At 44.5% G+C, this 17,115-nt stretch overlaps 1 protein-coding gene across 6 annotated transcripts in view; it reads right to left on the bottom strand.

Moving 5' to 3' along the window:
* Nucleotides 1-17,115, bottom strand: part of TMTC1 (transmembrane O-mannosyltransferase targeting cadherins 1) — a 72,735-nt gene that overhangs the window by 13,465 nt on the left and 42,155 nt on the right. For all 6 annotated transcript variants that reach the window (XR_012801885.1, XM_075602272.1, XM_075602277.1 and 3 more), the window contains 7 exons: nucleotides 13,174-13,341; nucleotides 12,983-13,096; nucleotides 11,355-11,498; nucleotides 10,482-10,590; nucleotides 7,618-7,720; nucleotides 4,394-4,529; nucleotides 1,313-1,457 (listed from right to left, as the gene is read on the bottom strand). Coding sequence is in view for 5 of the 6 variants with exons in the window: in XM_075602272.1 (XP_075458387.1) it covers nucleotides 1,313-1,457; nucleotides 4,394-4,529; nucleotides 7,618-7,720; nucleotides 10,482-10,590; nucleotides 11,355-11,498; nucleotides 12,983-13,096; nucleotides 13,174-13,341 (919 nt within the window). In the remaining variant the exon portion in view is untranslated. The remainder of the gene's footprint in view (nucleotides 1-1,312; nucleotides 1,458-4,393; nucleotides 4,530-7,617; nucleotides 7,721-10,481; nucleotides 10,591-11,354; nucleotides 11,499-12,982; nucleotides 13,097-13,173; nucleotides 13,342-17,115) is intronic.

Here is a 17,115-nt window from a genome sequence, read left to right as displayed (position 1 = left end):
ACAGTTTTTAAACAGCACACAAATTTGTGTAGTCCTTCTCCCCTGCTGCCAAACTTGTACTAGTTGCCGTATATCCCCTATTATATCTCTCAGAAGTTCTTGGACATAATAGACAGCATCTTAATTATCTTCACCACGCTCTCAAAATGTATTTACTTAGTTTGGCTATCAGCTGATTCAATCTGACCTCTGCGGACACCAGTCATGCAACCAGATGCGCACACAAGGAAGTTCGAGTACCGGCGTCTTAGAGAGGCACGTGATCTCCTGGAGAGCAGGACAACACAGAGGCATGTGGCGCTATTAAGTGATACCGGAGTGATCGAGAGCAGTCTTAGTGTAACCCCAATACACTTACTGCATCAAAGAATGGGGAGAATGTGAGTTGTAGTCCATACTCCCCTGTTCCCTTTTGCAATAAATGTTATTATGCCATGTTTCTTTCTCATCCACTCCTGAGGAGAACTGCAGATCGCTGTGTTCATAACACTGCCATTGGTGTAACCCACGAAATTGACCAGCCTTAGCAGAATTAACATCCTTTCTGCATATTGGCTAATTTACTTCAATAGACCGGCTGTGAGTGATTTAGTTCACTTTTTTGGGTATCGCACAGCACTTTGCCACTTATTTGCGCCTTCACTAGTTGTATTAGATAATTGAGCATACATGATTATGTGCTATTAATATGTGCTTTTAAGAATAGGATGACAAACTATATTATTTGAGACATATTTGTTGACTCTTATATGGAGACATTATCAAGGGAGACACCCATTTAGTAAAGATATGTTCCTTGCACCTCCTATATATAAAAGACTATTTTTCAATTATGTGCAGTAAAAACTTGAGCTTGACCATTTATTTGTAATGGAAATCTAGAGAAGGATGGAACAAGAGGAAGGGTGTGAGATGCCCACAGTAGTGTGACAAAACTTTAATGTTCTACGTAGGAGACAGCACCATGTCAGAAAGAAAGGTCTGACGAATTATGTACTTCTCCAAGCTCCTGGGATGGGGTGCATGCGAATATGGAGCTCACCATCTAATGCGCCATAAATAAGATAGCTGTCCACAGCAAACAATGTATTCAGGAGTAACATAGACAATGATAGGGGCAACATTTCAGGCCGCAATGGCCCTTCGAGGACTTGATTTTAAGAAGAGTGCTGTGGACACATCTTTACCCAGTAGTGTGACTATGTGCTATTAGGCTCCTCTCCAGAGATGGCTGCACTGACATGGTGCATTGCGATTAGAGCCCTGTAACATGTTTCTTGCACAATGTGCAGTCTCCCAACTTGCTGCTCACCAATGACAGTCGTATTTGCACACTGCCCGGGTTCAATGCCACAGCCTCTTGGTACAGACGCAGTGACTCCTCGTATCGCCCTGTGTTGTAATAGAGCGCTCCAAGTGGGCAGAGAACATCCTTGTCCCGAGAGAACTGAAGAGCCCTGAGAGAGGGAACAAAACAGTGAAGGAGAAAGAGATCCCAGCTCGGCAATGTGATGGGAATTACACTGGATTTAGAGCAAAGGGACCTGTTACCAGACCATTCCTTGTGTTACCATGACCTTCCCTCTCCCCCCCCCCACCCCCTTCCTGTATGTCCCTGCACCTGAGCCAACAAAATATTATAGTCTAACTTCTTTGTGGCAGGCATTAAATTAAGCCTGTATTATTGATCTACCGCTGTATTAAATATTATATAATCATTTATGGTTTAATCAAGTTTCAACATTTGAACAGAGTGACGGTAGGGGTAGCTGGCATCACAAAACTGAAATGAAGCCCAGCTAGGTACCCCTAAGTCCATGTAACTTGGCCACCTATGCAAGGCTTATTTCAGCCAAATGTTTTTAATATCTGGGGGAGAACAGGGAATGTATAATGCACTATGTATGTGAGAATGTATTTCAAAGCCTGTATTCTTTATTCCCTGTGACAATCCTTCTCCTCGTTTAGAAAAGCTGGCATTGTTATGTGATGTGATTTGGGAGTCAGCCCTGTAAAGTGTTAATTGGATTATGTGACTGTATGTACTCATTTCTAAGATAGCAGACTTGTAATATGATTTGCATGTGAGTTGCATTTCTATGGAGGGGACTCTGTGATTTAATCAGCTGAGGTTCCTGCAGATAAATGTGTGTTGAGACAATGATTGGGAGGGTGGAGGTGTTACAGACATTTGGTGAGTGTGAAAGAGCGGACAATCGGGTTTGTTTTGATTGGCCGGCAGCCCCTCCCATGTTAAAGGATAGCCACCAAGGGGTATATAAAGGAGCCCTGCTGGTCAGAGCAGGAGTTAGTTATCCCACAGGGAGAGAGACACTCTGGAAAGGAGTGCGGAGAGCATCTGAGACTGAGAGACAGAGAGACGGAGAGTCATTCTGTGTAGGAGTTTGGATCTTGACAGTGACCAACTGGAGATATGTGTCAGAGGCTCTGCAGTGTGATCAGCCCTCTGATATCCTAGAGGAGAAGCGGACAGGGCAAGCCTTCTTGAAGCAGGCCCCTGCACCTAGCGAGGCTAGAGTCTACTCCCCAGGCCCCCAGTTTGTATTGTATCTTGTTTTGTACATCTTTGTTATATCTGCTGGCGTGCCAGAATAAACCCCATTTTATTCAACAACGTTGTCCTGTCTGGTGCTAGTGATCGCGATGGTTTCAGTGTAAAAGTACTGGTCTCCCATGACAAACAGTGCAAGTGATGAAGAGACCTGTGAGGTTTGAAAAGTTCTGTACACATGAAGATGAGACCTGTGAGGTTTGGAAGCTCTGTACACACGAAGAGAGATGCTGTGTTTGGAAAGCTTTGTACAGATAAAGAAGAGACTTGTGAGCTTTTTGAAAGCTTTGTACATGTGAAGAAGAGATATGTAAGGTTTCCAAAGAAATGTAAACATGAAGAAGAGACCTGTGAAGTTTGGAAAGCATTGTACATGTGAAGACACCTGGGATGTTCAGAAAACACTGTGCAGTGCAATTTAATTTATGTAAACTTCTAATGTGAGTGTTACAATCTACAATAAATTTGTGAATACAAACACTTCTACGTCTCTAGTTCCTCATCTGCCAACACTAAACGTTACATTTTGTTTCCCAGCTCAAGCTACCTAAGCTGTCTCGTCCTAGAGCTTCTAGGCTCTTTACACTTTGTCACTGTATCTCTCCTGTCTCACTCTCTCTCTCTTCCATTGTCTCTTTGTTCTCTCACATTCTCTTCTGTTGTCTATTTGCTCTTTCACTATCTCTCTGAAGTCTCAGTCTCTCCAGTTGTCGCTTTGCTCTCTCAAAGCCTTCCCACTGGCATCTCTGCTCTCACAATTTCTCCAGTGGCATCTCTGCTCTCACAGTCACTCCAGTGGCATCTCTGCTCTCACAATTTCTCCAGTGGCATCTCTGCTCTCACAATCTCTCCAGTGGCATCTCTGCTCTCACAATTTCTCCAGTGGCATCTCTGCTCTCACAATCTCTCCAGTGGCATCTCTGCTCTCACAATTTCTCCAGTGGCATCTCTGCTCTCACAGTCTCTCCAGTGACATCTCTGCTCTCACAATTTCTCCAGTGACATCTCTGCTCTCACAATTTCTCCAGTGGCATCTCTGCTCTCACAGTCACTCCAGTGGCATCTCTGCTCTCGCAGTCACTCCAGTGGCATCTCTGCTCTCACAGTCACTCCAGTGGCATCTCTGCTCTCGCAGTCTCTCCAGTGGCATCTCTGCTCTCACAATCTCTCCAGTTGCATCTCTGCTCTCACAGTCTCTCCAGTGACATCTGTGCTCTCACAATTTCTCCAGTGGCATCCCTGCTCTCACAATCTCTCCAGTGGCATCTCTGCTCTCACAATCTCTCCAGTGGCATCTCTGCTCTCACAATCTCTCCAGTTGCATCTCTGCTCTCACAGTCTCTCCAGTGACATCTCTGCTCTCACAATTTCTCCAGTGGCATCCCTGCTCTCACAATCTCTCCAGTGGCATCTCTGCTCTCACAATCTCTCCAGTGGCATCTCTGCTCTCACAATCTCTCCAGTTGCATCTCTGCTCTCACAGTCTCTCCAGTGACATCTCTGCTCTCACAATCTCTCCAGTTGCATCTCTGCTCTCGCAGTCTCTCCAGTTGCATCTCTGCTCTCACAATCTCTCCAGTTGCATCTCTGCTCTCGCAGTCTCTCCAGTGGCATCTCTGCTCTCACAGTCTCTCCAGTGGCATCTCTGCTCTCACAGTCTCTCCAGTGGCATCTCTGCTCTCACAGTCTCTCCAGTGGCATCTCTGCTCTCACAGTCTCTCCAGTGGCATCTCTGCTCTCACAATCTCTCCAGTGGCATCTCTGCTCTCACAGTCTCTCCAGTGGCATCTCTGCTCTCACTTGAGCCTTGTGTTCTCTTACCTCTTGTACCACGTCTCTGCCTCAGTGTTCTGGTCTAGAGAGCGATGTAGTCGGCCTAAGTTCAGCATTGCCACGTGGTGATCAGGACGAAGCCGCAGCGTGATTAGGTAATGAGACATGGCTTCCTGTGGAGCTCCTGCAAATTACAAAAATCCCAACTCATGTTACGAGCACTGAGCAGAACTCAGTCTGACGTCTCCCTACCAGAACAGAGAACATAGGGGACTCCCTCATGCCATGGGAAATGTAAAGAATGTTCCAAGTCAACTTGATTTGGACAGCAACATGGCCTGAATATGGTGACAGCTTAAAGAAAGCACAGAGCTTGCCTGCTGCTGTGTGATGTTGGTGTATACAATCTACCTCAGAGGCACATTTGTCAGATTATTTCACCGCTTTATGGTTCCAGGGAAGCCAGGGAATGCCCTCCCCATATCCATCAGAAATATCAAAGTCCATCCCACATTCAGAAAACGGCTTTCCGAGCCCCGATTGATTCTTCACTCCACCTTTCGGAGTTTTTAAAAAGCTCATAGGAGCCTGGTTCGCACTGCGCACGCGCTATACAAGACATTGAGATAGATGGTTCAAAATGTACAGGCATACCCCGCATTAACGTACGCAATGGGACCGGAGCATGTATGTAAAGTGAAAATGTACTTAAAGTGAAGCACTCCCTTTTCCCACTTTTGATGCCCGTACTGTACTGCAATTGTCATATACGTGCATAACTGATGTAAATAACGCATGTGTAACAGGCTCTATAGTCTCCCCCTTACACACAACTTCGGTACAGGTAGGGAGCCGGGATTGCTGTTCAGGACGTGCTGACAGGCGCATGCGTTAGCTGCTGTTTGCCTATTGAGCGAAATGTACTTACTCGCGAGTGTACTTAAAGTGAGTGTCCTTAAAGCGGGGTATGCCTGTATTTAATATATACAGTCTGAGCTATAAATTGTTCTGTATAATGTGCTATATTGCAGGCTATACAGTATACTGTATCAAGCTATATAATGAGCAGAGATGTGTGAATTTGCCAACATTCGGTTCAACCATGTTTTTTAGCATTGTATTTAAACAACATTCAGACCCTGATATATGGCTTTTGGTGGAGAGGACAAGCCAGCAAAAGCCATATTTCAGGGTTTAGAATTAGCATGGTGAACTGTGAAAACTGCACAATTTCATAGCTGTGCAAACCATGTGAAACGTGCAAACGTTTGTATTTGTTTGTGCAAGAGTATTAGAAGAGCTAAACTCATGTAGGCTTCTGGGCGCGATTCAACAATTGTGGGCATGTGCAAACAAAAAACGAGGAACTGTAGCTTTCCGATATTTCTGTTTCTTCAAGTCCTCTATGGCAGCCAAATACTAATGGGATGTATCAGAGCAATCCCTAAACTGTTGGGAGAGAGTCCTTCATTCTGCAATATAGAGGTATATTAGTATTTTATCTGGTAGTGTTAGGACCTGCGAATTGGGTCTGCCTTGTCGTGGCTCGCAGGCTTACAATTCTTTGGCCAAAGGGTTAAACTAAATTACCCTTTTTCAAGAGAATATATAAGTATTTTACTGTGTATTTTTGTCATATTGGATGTAGCATTGGGCTTCTCTGTCGCTTGTTGAATCCATAGGATCCTTAAATGAAGATCCACAAGGGGATCATTGTATATCTTTCCATATTGGCGACAGCTGCGTCCACCTTTGTCAGTATTACCCAGGCACTGCAGTCCTCTTTACCGAAGGGGGACATCTTCACAAATTTTCTAGTCACTGCTGGTCTTTTATCCAGTGATGACCATTCCATCTTCACAATGTCCTTCATAGAACTGTGAACAGGAAAAGTTCCAGCCAATTTTTTAGAGCCAAAAAAGGCCTGGTCCAGAAACCCCCAGCTCTTTTCTGGTGTCCTCAATATCCATCATCCATCTCACATTGTTAATGAGCTTGGACTATAGCATCCATCTTAAAGGAACCTGCATCCACTTGGGTCTCTTCCTTCAACGAGGAATCCCCAAGTTCTGAGACACCTGTCTGTTCTGAATAACCAACGAAACGGTCAAGCTGCAAATCCAATAAAGTCATTGATCTGAGCCTTTTTAAAGACCCATGAGACTGTGCATTATCAGCATACTGCAGGAGGGGAGTTCTCATCCAGTCAATGGTAGTTAACTGAGCAGAATTCTCTTACTCCTTTTCTTAATGCAAAATCTTTTGAGGTGGGTAGCAGAAAGTTTGGTATTGCACTCTGCACAATATTTAGCCCCAGAAACTCTTTCCTGGACTTAATCTGAGTCACTTACTGAGGCTGCTCTGTTTTCTGGTCCCCTGAAACTATACAAAGGAACAGACATGCTGCTAGTCTTCTATCAATAAGAAGGGAATAAGCATGCTTTTCAAATACCCGACGTCCAGAACTGGTGGAGAACGGACTGTTGTCGCAAAAAAACATGCTCTCCGTTATGTCATCTGCCAACACCAAAGTGCTGCGTGTTGATGTCTTCACTCAAGAGAGAAGCGGCTCCCGCGGCCTCAGGGGGAAGATGCCTAGCAGAGCTGAAATAGGGCTGCAATAGCATTACGACGGCGACATGAAAGCGGACGTTCTTGGGGAAATCACCTCCTGCTCCGTTTAGATCGGCATCAACGCGGCCCTCAGAAAAAGTATACATGAAAAAATAAAGCTGGCAGGGAACCTGCCTGATGTCGTTTCTTCAGCTGAGGTAGGACAAGAATAACTAACCTAAGGTGAATAACACCTCCTTAAATAGTGGTCACAAGAACTGATTGTTCAACCAGCTGTGAGGAGGAGGACCTATCCCATTAGTATTTGGCTGCCATAGAGGACTTGAAGAAAAGTCAACAGTCCGAATGAAGTCAACAGCCCAAATGTCTTCCATGTAAAAGCAGGTCCCTGTGAGTGCATTTTACTCAAAACTCTTCAGATTTCCTGCTTTGCTTCTTTAGCTGAACGTCCCTTTTTGTGCATTTATCTGCTTCTTACGACTCCATGTTTGCTTAGGGACTGTGACGGAATCTCGGGAAGCACCTCCTCAGTTATCTATGGAAAAGAGAGCATCCTGGGAAGGTCCCTAAAAGCGGGGGTCACTGAGCTGCTAAAGACAAAGATTGTTTTCCTTCTTCTTTGGTAAGATATTCATGTCTGCTTCAGATGTTCTTTCCGACGAATGTTTACATGAACGCAGATCATCGAGCTCACTCACCCATATCCACCAGGAACACGCCGTAGTTATTGTGCAGGTCGGGGTTCTCGGGGCAGCTTCTGATTCCTGTCTGATAAACATCCCCAGCTTCCTTATGCCGCTTCTTGAGGGCAAAAAAGGGGAGGTGAGATGCAGGAAGGAAAGAAGGAAAGAAAGAAGAAGAAAAAAAGAAGTGACAGAGAGAGAGAGAGAGGCAGAGGGAGAGACAGAGAGAGAGAGAGACAGAGAGAGAGACAGAGAGAGAGACAGAGAGGGAGAGAGAGACAGAGAGAGAGAGAGGGAGAGAGGGAGAGACAGAGACAGAGAGAAAACCTGGAAATAGAAACATGCTAGACAGACCGAGCCATGAGCCTAGAGAAGATTAAACTGTGCAGGACTCCCTTCCTGATATAATGTACTATAAGGAGCTCACACTTTATATGCACTGCACCATATACAGCACACACTTTATATACACTGCACCAGATACAGCACGCACTTTATATACACTGCACCATATAATGAACCATAAGAAGCACACACTTCATATATACACAGTGTGACGGGCAAGGGTAACCAGGCTATACAAATAAAGCTTAAGCCCTCTGGTTGCCCCTGGGTCCCTGGTGCTATAAGCCAGGAGCCAGGTATCATTGAAAAGTTAATGTGACCCCTGCTTTTCCACTTTCCTTGTTCCCTTTGCCCCAGACTCATGCAACTTTCTGCGTGTAAGTTTTAGGTGGGATATTTGGGTAGAAATACAATTATTTTGTTTGCAGAGGTGCGGGGGCCGGAGCTATGGGTAGTTCCCTAGTTCTGCCCGCCGAGCAGGCATGATTTGCCGCTACGTGGGGTGAATTACACCGGGGCTGCCCAGTGTCCCCCAGACTCCTGGTTTTCAAGCCCAGATATCTCAGTCCTATTTCTGTTACAGCTATGAGTCTCCCCAAGGTCCCCCATGTAATAAAATATGTTTTATTGTGTTTTATACATTTCTTAAAAGTCTCTATGCAGTCAGCCCGGGCATCTGCTTAAGGTGCCAGCATGTCTGCATAAAGTCCGTTTTTCAAAGAGGAGGGGATGTCCAGAGGTGAGAAAACAAACCGTTTTGTGGGCGAGGAAGGGCGATTGTCCAGGTCCGGAGAACAAAGGGCATTCTGTGGGGACACCTTTTGAGTCTCCTAGACTTGGCGGAGCCTGTCCAGCTGGTGGCAATGAGTTAGCCGGGGGAGACACAGCTCGTAGGCGCTTCTCCTATTGGCTAAATCTTATTTCCCGCTCGCCCAGCTTTTTGAGCCGGCTTGGCACGCCTCCTCCTCTGTCAGCCAAGAGACGAGCCCCTGTTTCTATTGGCTAGTGGGATAGGGTTCCCACGCTCTGATTGGTCGCTCCTCCTACCTCCATGCTAAGGATAGCTTAGAGCAGATGAGCGCAAACTTTTCCTGCTGCGCCACCCTATCAGGCCTGCTCCGTATTAGCACCCCCTGACCCTCTACCTGCCGCCGCGTCAGATGATGCTCCGGGGTCATGTGACCTGCGGTGTCATTTGATGCCTGTGAAGTTACTTGATGCCGCGTTGCCTTGGAGACGCGCCACAGCTTCTGAATCTCGGTAAATTTTCCTGTTGCAGAGGCCTCACGCGATCCCCCGGCATTAATTTAAATGCCTGGGGACAGAGCGCGGGACCTCTGCAACCGCCCACACCCCCCCACCCCCCAGACAAATCTCCCGCCCCTCCTGGGGGGCGCGCAGAGACTAAGTCCCGTCTTTTGCGGCCAAGTTCTACCAATCGAACGTAGCGGTCGCGGCTAGGATTTCAAGCCGAAAAGAGGACCAGGAGAGCCGGGTGGGTATCCCAATCAGGGTAAGCCTAGCGAAGCAGGTGCCCTGCACCTAGCAGAACCTAGATTTCTCCCCCAGACCCCCAGTAAGTGTGCCATTCTCTGTATATTGGGTCATTCTTCTTGTTGTACGCGGGTTTACCGCAATAAACTACATTTTGTTTCTACTATCTTGTTTTGCCTAGTGAATGATCCCGGTACAAATACAAATAGGGAATAAAACACAAATGTTCCCAGCACTCAAACAGAAAGAACAGATAGTAAATGGAGCAGCCAAAAGTAAGGATTTAATGTGACACGAATGATGCAAAAAATGGTCAAACAAAGACCAAAAAAGAAAGCACTATGTGCTGGGGCAGGGACAAGGACAGGGAAGGGGAAAAGGGAGAAGGGAGAGGGAAAGAAAAGGGAAAACACTGGGAGTTAAAAGTCCAGGGCAAGGGGGACAACGTCACGTTTCGGGGTATAGAAACCCCTTCTACAGGCCCGTTCCCAGGTAGACCGTAGTAACCTGGTATTTCCCTAAACCCTGCAACAATGTCCCTGGGAGACACAGTGACAAGCTATCACTGAATGTCCCAACAGAATGAAGGTAGGCTGTGAGGCACAAGACTCAGACCAACTAACCCTAAGTGAGTAACAGGGAAACTGGATGAAAAGGGTCTGAACCTAAAAGGTATATATCAATACTATAAAGCCTAAGTAGCAGTGAGGGGCTAACAGTCCTGGTCTCCCGTGACACACAGCACCATAAGGAACACACGTCATATACCAAAATACTGCACAATAAGGAGTGTACACTTCAAATCCACTGCACCCTATATTGCACACAAGTAATGTACACTGCACCAACTACTACACCAAAAGAAGCACACACTTCATATATACTGCACCATAAGGAGCACCCACTTTATAGATCCTGCACCATAACAAGTGCGCACTAAATATACATTCTACCATACACTGCCCCAATTGCTGTACCATAAGAACACTGTGACACCATGTGCAGGGGGAGAGGAATCAGGAGATGTGCTGAGAACTCACCTGGTCAGCCAGCAGTGACCCGAGGCTGGAATACGCATCTGCCAAAAAAGGACCATGAACAAGGGACTCCCTAAGCAACCGCTCAGCTTCGTCATCCCGACCCTGAGTCCTGCAGGGAAAGTGAGGGAGTGAGGGGGGTGAGAGAGTGAGGGAATGAGGGAGAGAGGGAGTGGGAGCGTAAGAGAGTGAGAGATTAAAAATGAGCCTGAGAGAGAGACAGAGTGACAGAGTAAAAGTGAGTGTGAGAGAGCAAAAGTGAGAGAGAGACTGAGAGCGAGAGGAAGAGAGAAAGACTGAGAGCAAGAGAGAGAGTGCTGTATGTATGTGTATAGTATATCATGTACCCTGGGTTTTGTATGTATGTGTAAATACCCATGGCATTATGGGTGCTGTATGTGTATATATATTGGGCATTGTGTGTGCTGTATGTGTGTATACTCTGGGCATTAAGTGTGCTGTATGTACAGTATGTGTATATACCCTGAGCATTATTGGTTCTGTATGTATGTCTATATACACTGGGCAATATAGGTGCTGTATGTGTATATACCCTGGGCATTATGGGTGCTGTATGTGTGTATACCCTGGGCATTATGGGTGCTGTATGTATGTGTATATATACTGGGCATTAAAGGTGCTGTATGTATGTGTATATGGGCATTATGGGTGCTGTATATGTAAATACGCTGGGCATAATGGGTTCTGTATGTAGGTGTATGTACACTGGGCATTATGGGTTCTGTATGTACAGCATGTGTATATACACTGGGCATTATGGGTTCTGTAGGTATGCGTACTGTATATACACTGGGCATTATGGGTTCTGTAGGTATGCGTACTGTATATACACTGGGCATTATCTATGGCACTCACTTGAGAAGATTTCCCAGGTTAAAGAGAGCCCTGCTGTGCTGTGAACTGATCACTAGAGCCCTGCGATAATATTCCTCAGCCGCAGTTGCATTGTGGGTCAGAGTGCCGAGGTTGTTAAGGGCGCTGGGATGTTGCGGGTACAATCTGCGTATAAGAAAATGCTCATCGTATTCAGAGCACTTTATTCAGAGAGAATCCAACATCGAAACCAAGCGGTGGAATCCGTGTCAAAGCTTATGTGCACATTAACATACAAACTGCTCTGTATAGGGTAAGTGTGTAGGATGAGATATTTGACTGGTATGTGTGTATACATATATACAACTGTAAATCTCTTCTACAGGGATCACTAAACGTAAAGGCTGAGAGACAGTAAATATGTACCACAATATTAGAAATATATGCACATATTAAAACTCTTAATGTATTATTATGTGTTGTGCAAAGATAACAAGACCCTAAAGAGAGTACAGCATGTATAGTTGTGAGAACTATATACACATATATAGGGGTCTTCTGGGTAACCATAAAGTGTCTATAAGAGGTAACTAGGTGTTGCGGAGTATCACAATTGGCGAAAAGGTATTCATATTTTTTTTTTAAAGTCTATATGTAGTGAAATACACAAATAGGGCATAGTTATAATATATTCTGTTATAAAGAGCAACAAGTCAATACAGTGAATTAGGAACAGTGTTACTATATGGATAAACACTGCCAATAAAGATTAGTATTATTAATAAGTGGTAGAGATGAGAAAACGATTGTAAATATCACTGTTGCTAGAGGTTGTTAGGATGCATATTAGCAAAACATAAAACATAAGATGTCCCTAACGCATACTGTAGTCATCCCACCATTCAATAAACATTGATGCAAAATACAGAATAAAGAATAAGAGTTTAGCAAAATGAATCATACAGAGCAGCGGGTTATTATTGAAAGACAAGTATTTTGTTGAAATTAGCACCGATATGCATATATTGAATGTATAGACTACCCAGGTTACTGATCAGAAGCACAGATGTCGGCAGCATTCAACAAAACGACAGTCTTTTATGAAATAACCATATATTAAAGGAAGTACAGATGTAGCAAGACTTGCGCTCTCCGTGACCGCGAGGAGAAATGCAACCAAATGCGGCCCGATTACGCCACAAGACCACCAAGTCTTGCTGCCCTGAAGGGATAGCGCATGCTTTTGAATGGGACCCTGCAGTATTAATCTTTTGCTTGACGGGCCATGAGCTGGGGAGAGAATACCATTACTCACCTTTCAGATGAGCAGGGCACTCTCGCTCTTTATTATTATTTTTTTATATCCTAGGGGCTATCGTTGTTCACTTTGAAATCTATTGCACTCCCGTAGGGAAAGTTTTTAAGGATAGTAAAATCCGATCATCATGGACAAGGATATTTCTAAACGAATGGATGTGGTGTTTCCTGGGGATTCGCTTTTCTGAATGTGGTCTTCCCCAGACTCTCTTTGCTGGATGTGGTCTTATCTGGGGACTCTATTTGTGTGTTGGTCCTCCCAGGAGACTCTCTTGCTGAATGTGACCTTACTTGGGGTCTCTTCTCTGGACGTGGTCTTGCCTGGGGACTCTTTTCTATGGGTGTGATCTTACCTGAGGACAGTCTTGTAGTGGTGAATGGCCTCATCTCTGCGGTTTTGGTCCTTCAGGAAATTGGCAAAGTTATAGTGCACTTTGGCATTGTGAGGCAAAGCCTGGACACCCGATCTGTGACGGACAAAACATGATAAGCCAGGAGGAGGGGACGTGTACGGGAGCAGCAGGACGGTTTGTTGTATATTTACCTGAAAAGCACCTCCCGGGAGCGCCAGCACTCACTCTGAGACACGGATTTACAGGAGAACAGAAGAAGCAGCAGCAGGAAGCATAGGGTGAGTGCAGAGGTTCCACGTGGACCACAGCGGGAGTACAGAACCTTCAGACCGTGCACACAAAGGATGCAGAACCCCATGCTGAAAACAACATGCAGCATTATCACATGGAGCTTTAACGGCCACAGGAGCATGTAGATAACAAAGATCTATATTTGATGTGTTTAATCATGTGGTGTAATTACATCCTGAAATCAGAGGTGTGTAAACTGAGATAAATTGGTAGTCATCTGTAGTAGAAAAACATCTCGAAAAATAAGCAAAAACAGTCAGAAATCGAACAAATATCCAAGACGATCAGAAAAAAGTCACTCGGGTTCACAAATTACAGATATTTGAACTATAAGGAGCCTGAATATATTGTTAATATCTGTGCACACGGGTCAGGAATTATAGCAATCTCCATGTTCAGGGTGAAGATTTGCTTCATTAGATGGGTACAAATAAACGTTCCACCTTTCAGTGATATATCAAATAGTTAATCGTCTGCTTCTTTTCTCCATTTATTTAGAGACAAATAGAACACACCTTTTACAGCATCATTTCAGTCAGTTACATCAGGTTTTCAGGCATACATACTGTATAGAATTTGGTTATACGGTAGAGTGGAGAATCCTCAGCTTGGTTGATGTTAAATGATTCTGGATTCTATACATCCAGGTACATTCTTTTACGCACTTCTCTTAATTAGCCTTAACATAGCAATTACTTGTTTTAGCAACATTTTAAAACGAAAAAAAAAAAAGGATTGCAATGGAAAGTAAGATAAATCCTAAAAAAAGTCATTCAAGAACCTTGAAGATAAGAAAACAGAATGTAAGATCATTTTAGTATGAGATAACATAGACAGGCCAATGATTGGAGGTATGGAGAAGTATTAAACAAATAATTTGCCTCTGTATTTCCAAGGATGAGTCAATTGCTGATATAAAGAGGCAGCCACAACCACAACATAAACTAATGTTGGCTAACACAGGAAGAAGTGAAAGAGCGTACTGATAAAATGAAGTTAAAGTAAACCACATGGGCCCCAAAGGCATACGTCTAAGAGTTCTTAAGTAACTCCGCTCAGTCATATCCAGATCGTTAAATGCAATCTGTAAGGGCTCCATATCCACAGGCTCAGTACCACAAGACTGACGTAAAGCAACTGGCATTTCTACATTTTAAAAGGAAGCCAGATCACAAATAGGGAATTAAAGACTTGAAAGTCTGACATCAGTAGTGGGAAAGGCACTTAACGGTTTGTTAAGGGATACCATTCAAAAATACATTTTGAATAACAAAAGTATTAATCATTTTGAAATGTACTACGGATGGAAAGTGTGATGGCAGATACAAAAGAGATCTTTAAAACAAAGTTCGGTACTGTGATATGCCAAATAAGTTAAGTATAAGAAGGGAGAAATCTGGAATTACTGGAATAAGGAAATAAAAATATCACTTGTGAGCACATTCACATGTCTGAAGACAGGTCTGCAACCCTGCTTTTCACCATTATCTCCAGGCATACAGTGCTTCCACTGCAGCAAGGGATTCTGGGAAATGAAAAATTATGCCCCACTTATCTGACATAATTGGCAAACATAATTTCACATGGGGTTTTTTGTTTGCCTTCCTCTGGATCAATAAAAACAAATATAAATATAGGACGAGTATCCCAGGGAATTAAATTTAACATGCGTTGAACTCAATGTTCTTATGTCTTTTTTCTACCACATCTACTATGCAAGAACAGCATGTACCATCTCACTCTCTCCTAGTCCGGTCTCTGCCTCTAGCCATCCCTTTAAATGTCGCCTTATCAAACTCTGCATGAACTACAAACTTCTCCCTCTCTCATGCAAAGATGTATATTCTTCTACCTCCATCTTACATCTCAGCTCTAATCTCCCGCTATACCCCTTCTCGTACCTTATGCTCTGCTGAAGGTTGTCTCTTCCCTACTCCATGTGCATCCACAGCACTCTCGTGTGTGAAACCTTATTCACTTTTAGCTCCCTACCTGTGGACTACCACCCCCCAACCCCAGAATTTACCATCTTCAACTCACGCCTCAAACCTCACCTCTTCTGTCCCCCTAAAATATGTTATAAACTGCATTTGCTCTCTACTTTTTACTGTAAGTATCCCCTCATTCCATTTAGCATCAAGTGAGGAAACACTTTAGACAGTGCTGCCTATTCCTGCTTATGTTGCATACAACCCTTCAAATGAAATCTGTGTATCCTTGATGTCAATAATCCAATGATGTTGTTATACACATTTATTTAATACACAAATGAAGGGAGAGCTGCTAAATAAACGCATTCGGTAGCTGTTGCCATCGGCAGCCTAAGCATAGAGGAGCAGGGAGCAAACTCAGAGGATATCCCCAATGACGTAGCCATTGGGGGATGCTTTGAATGCAGTGCTACGTAGGTGTGAGTGGAACGGTGTCTCCGTGGCTCCCTTGCAGTCATTTCAACCCCATGTGCTGTTTTACCCTCATTGTGATCCAGCCTATAATTTTGGGAGTAGTGATAACTACCCTGTGGTGTTTCCACCCAATTAAAAAGACTGCTACACAACACTGTATTGGGTTTCTCCATATCGTATAAAAGGTCTATTGTTCCATTACTACCAAACAAGAGTCTGGCTCCATGAAGCTGCACAGAGAAGCCCACGAATCACACAACTGGTTACTTAAGGATTCTTTAGGAGTGTTGTGTTGCTATTTAACTTTTATCTATATGGGGTTTTGCCTTTTATGATTGCATTATATACCGGTATTTACTTTATACTTCAGTTTTTACAAATCGCATTTTTGGATTTCTGGATATATATATATATTTGTTTCAGGTGTATTTCGTTTTTTTAAACACGCTTTACACTATACACACAGAAGTACTTCTTATTTTCATCATCACTAAAACGGATTTTTATATATCCCTTTAGATCCATTTTCTTTCTTTTTTAATCACTCCCTAATTTCCGCTGTTAACATCCTTTATAAAACGGTGCATATTATCTCTCGGTATGGTCCTGCTTATTCTATAAAGCAGGGGTGCGCAATCTTTCCCTACTGCGACGCGTCGCCAAAGACAAGGCCGTGATTACACCAAAAAACGTGTGAGGCGTCGCTCCGCTGCGCCAAAACAAAGAATATACATCCCTGCAAAACGCTTAAACATATCGCGACTGTCGCGCCACTTGCTGCTGCAATGCGCGACACAGTGGAAGAGTTTTCAAAATTTGTTTTCAGGTTGCGACGGCCGAGCGGCAAATCAAAGAATAGATGTCAGCCTTGTCTCTCCTGCGCGCGCAGAAGAAGCTGCTTGTGCACATGTCGCAAATGTGATGTCACAGATGCGCGCGCATTGCAGTTCCTCTGTTGCAGAGGCCTCACGCGATCACCCGGCATTCATTTAAATTAAAGGGGGAAGAGTGCGGGGCCTCTGCAACTGCCGCGTCTCCCCTGAATAATTTTGCACCGGGGGCGCGCAATACTGTTTATCCCTAGTCATACGGAGCACACAGGGCTCCAGTCTGGAAACCCTACACCAGGGGGGTGGGGGCAACTCCAGTTTTCAAGGGTCACCAACAGGTCAGGTCTTCAGGATATCCCTGCTTCAGCACAGGTGGCTCAATCAGTGGCTCAGTCGAAGATTGATTGAGCCACCTGTGCTGAAGCAGGGGTATCCTGAAAACCTGACCTGTTCGTGACCCTTGAGGACTGGAGTTGGCCACCCTAGCCTTACACACTCCTCCTGCACATTGCTCAGCGTGTCACTTCCTGTTCTGGAATTTTCACGCGGACAAAGGCTTAATCTTTTCCTGAGATCCGGCAGCACATGGAGGCCCTCCACCCAAGCG

The sequence above is a fragment of the Ascaphus truei genome, chromosome 5 (genome assembly GCF_040206685.1).
Source record: "Ascaphus truei isolate aAscTru1 chromosome 5, aAscTru1.hap1, whole genome shotgun sequence".
NCBI lineage: Eukaryota > Metazoa > Chordata > Amphibia > Anura > Ascaphidae > Ascaphus > Ascaphus truei.
This window is presented reverse-complemented; position numbering and strand designations above follow the sequence as displayed.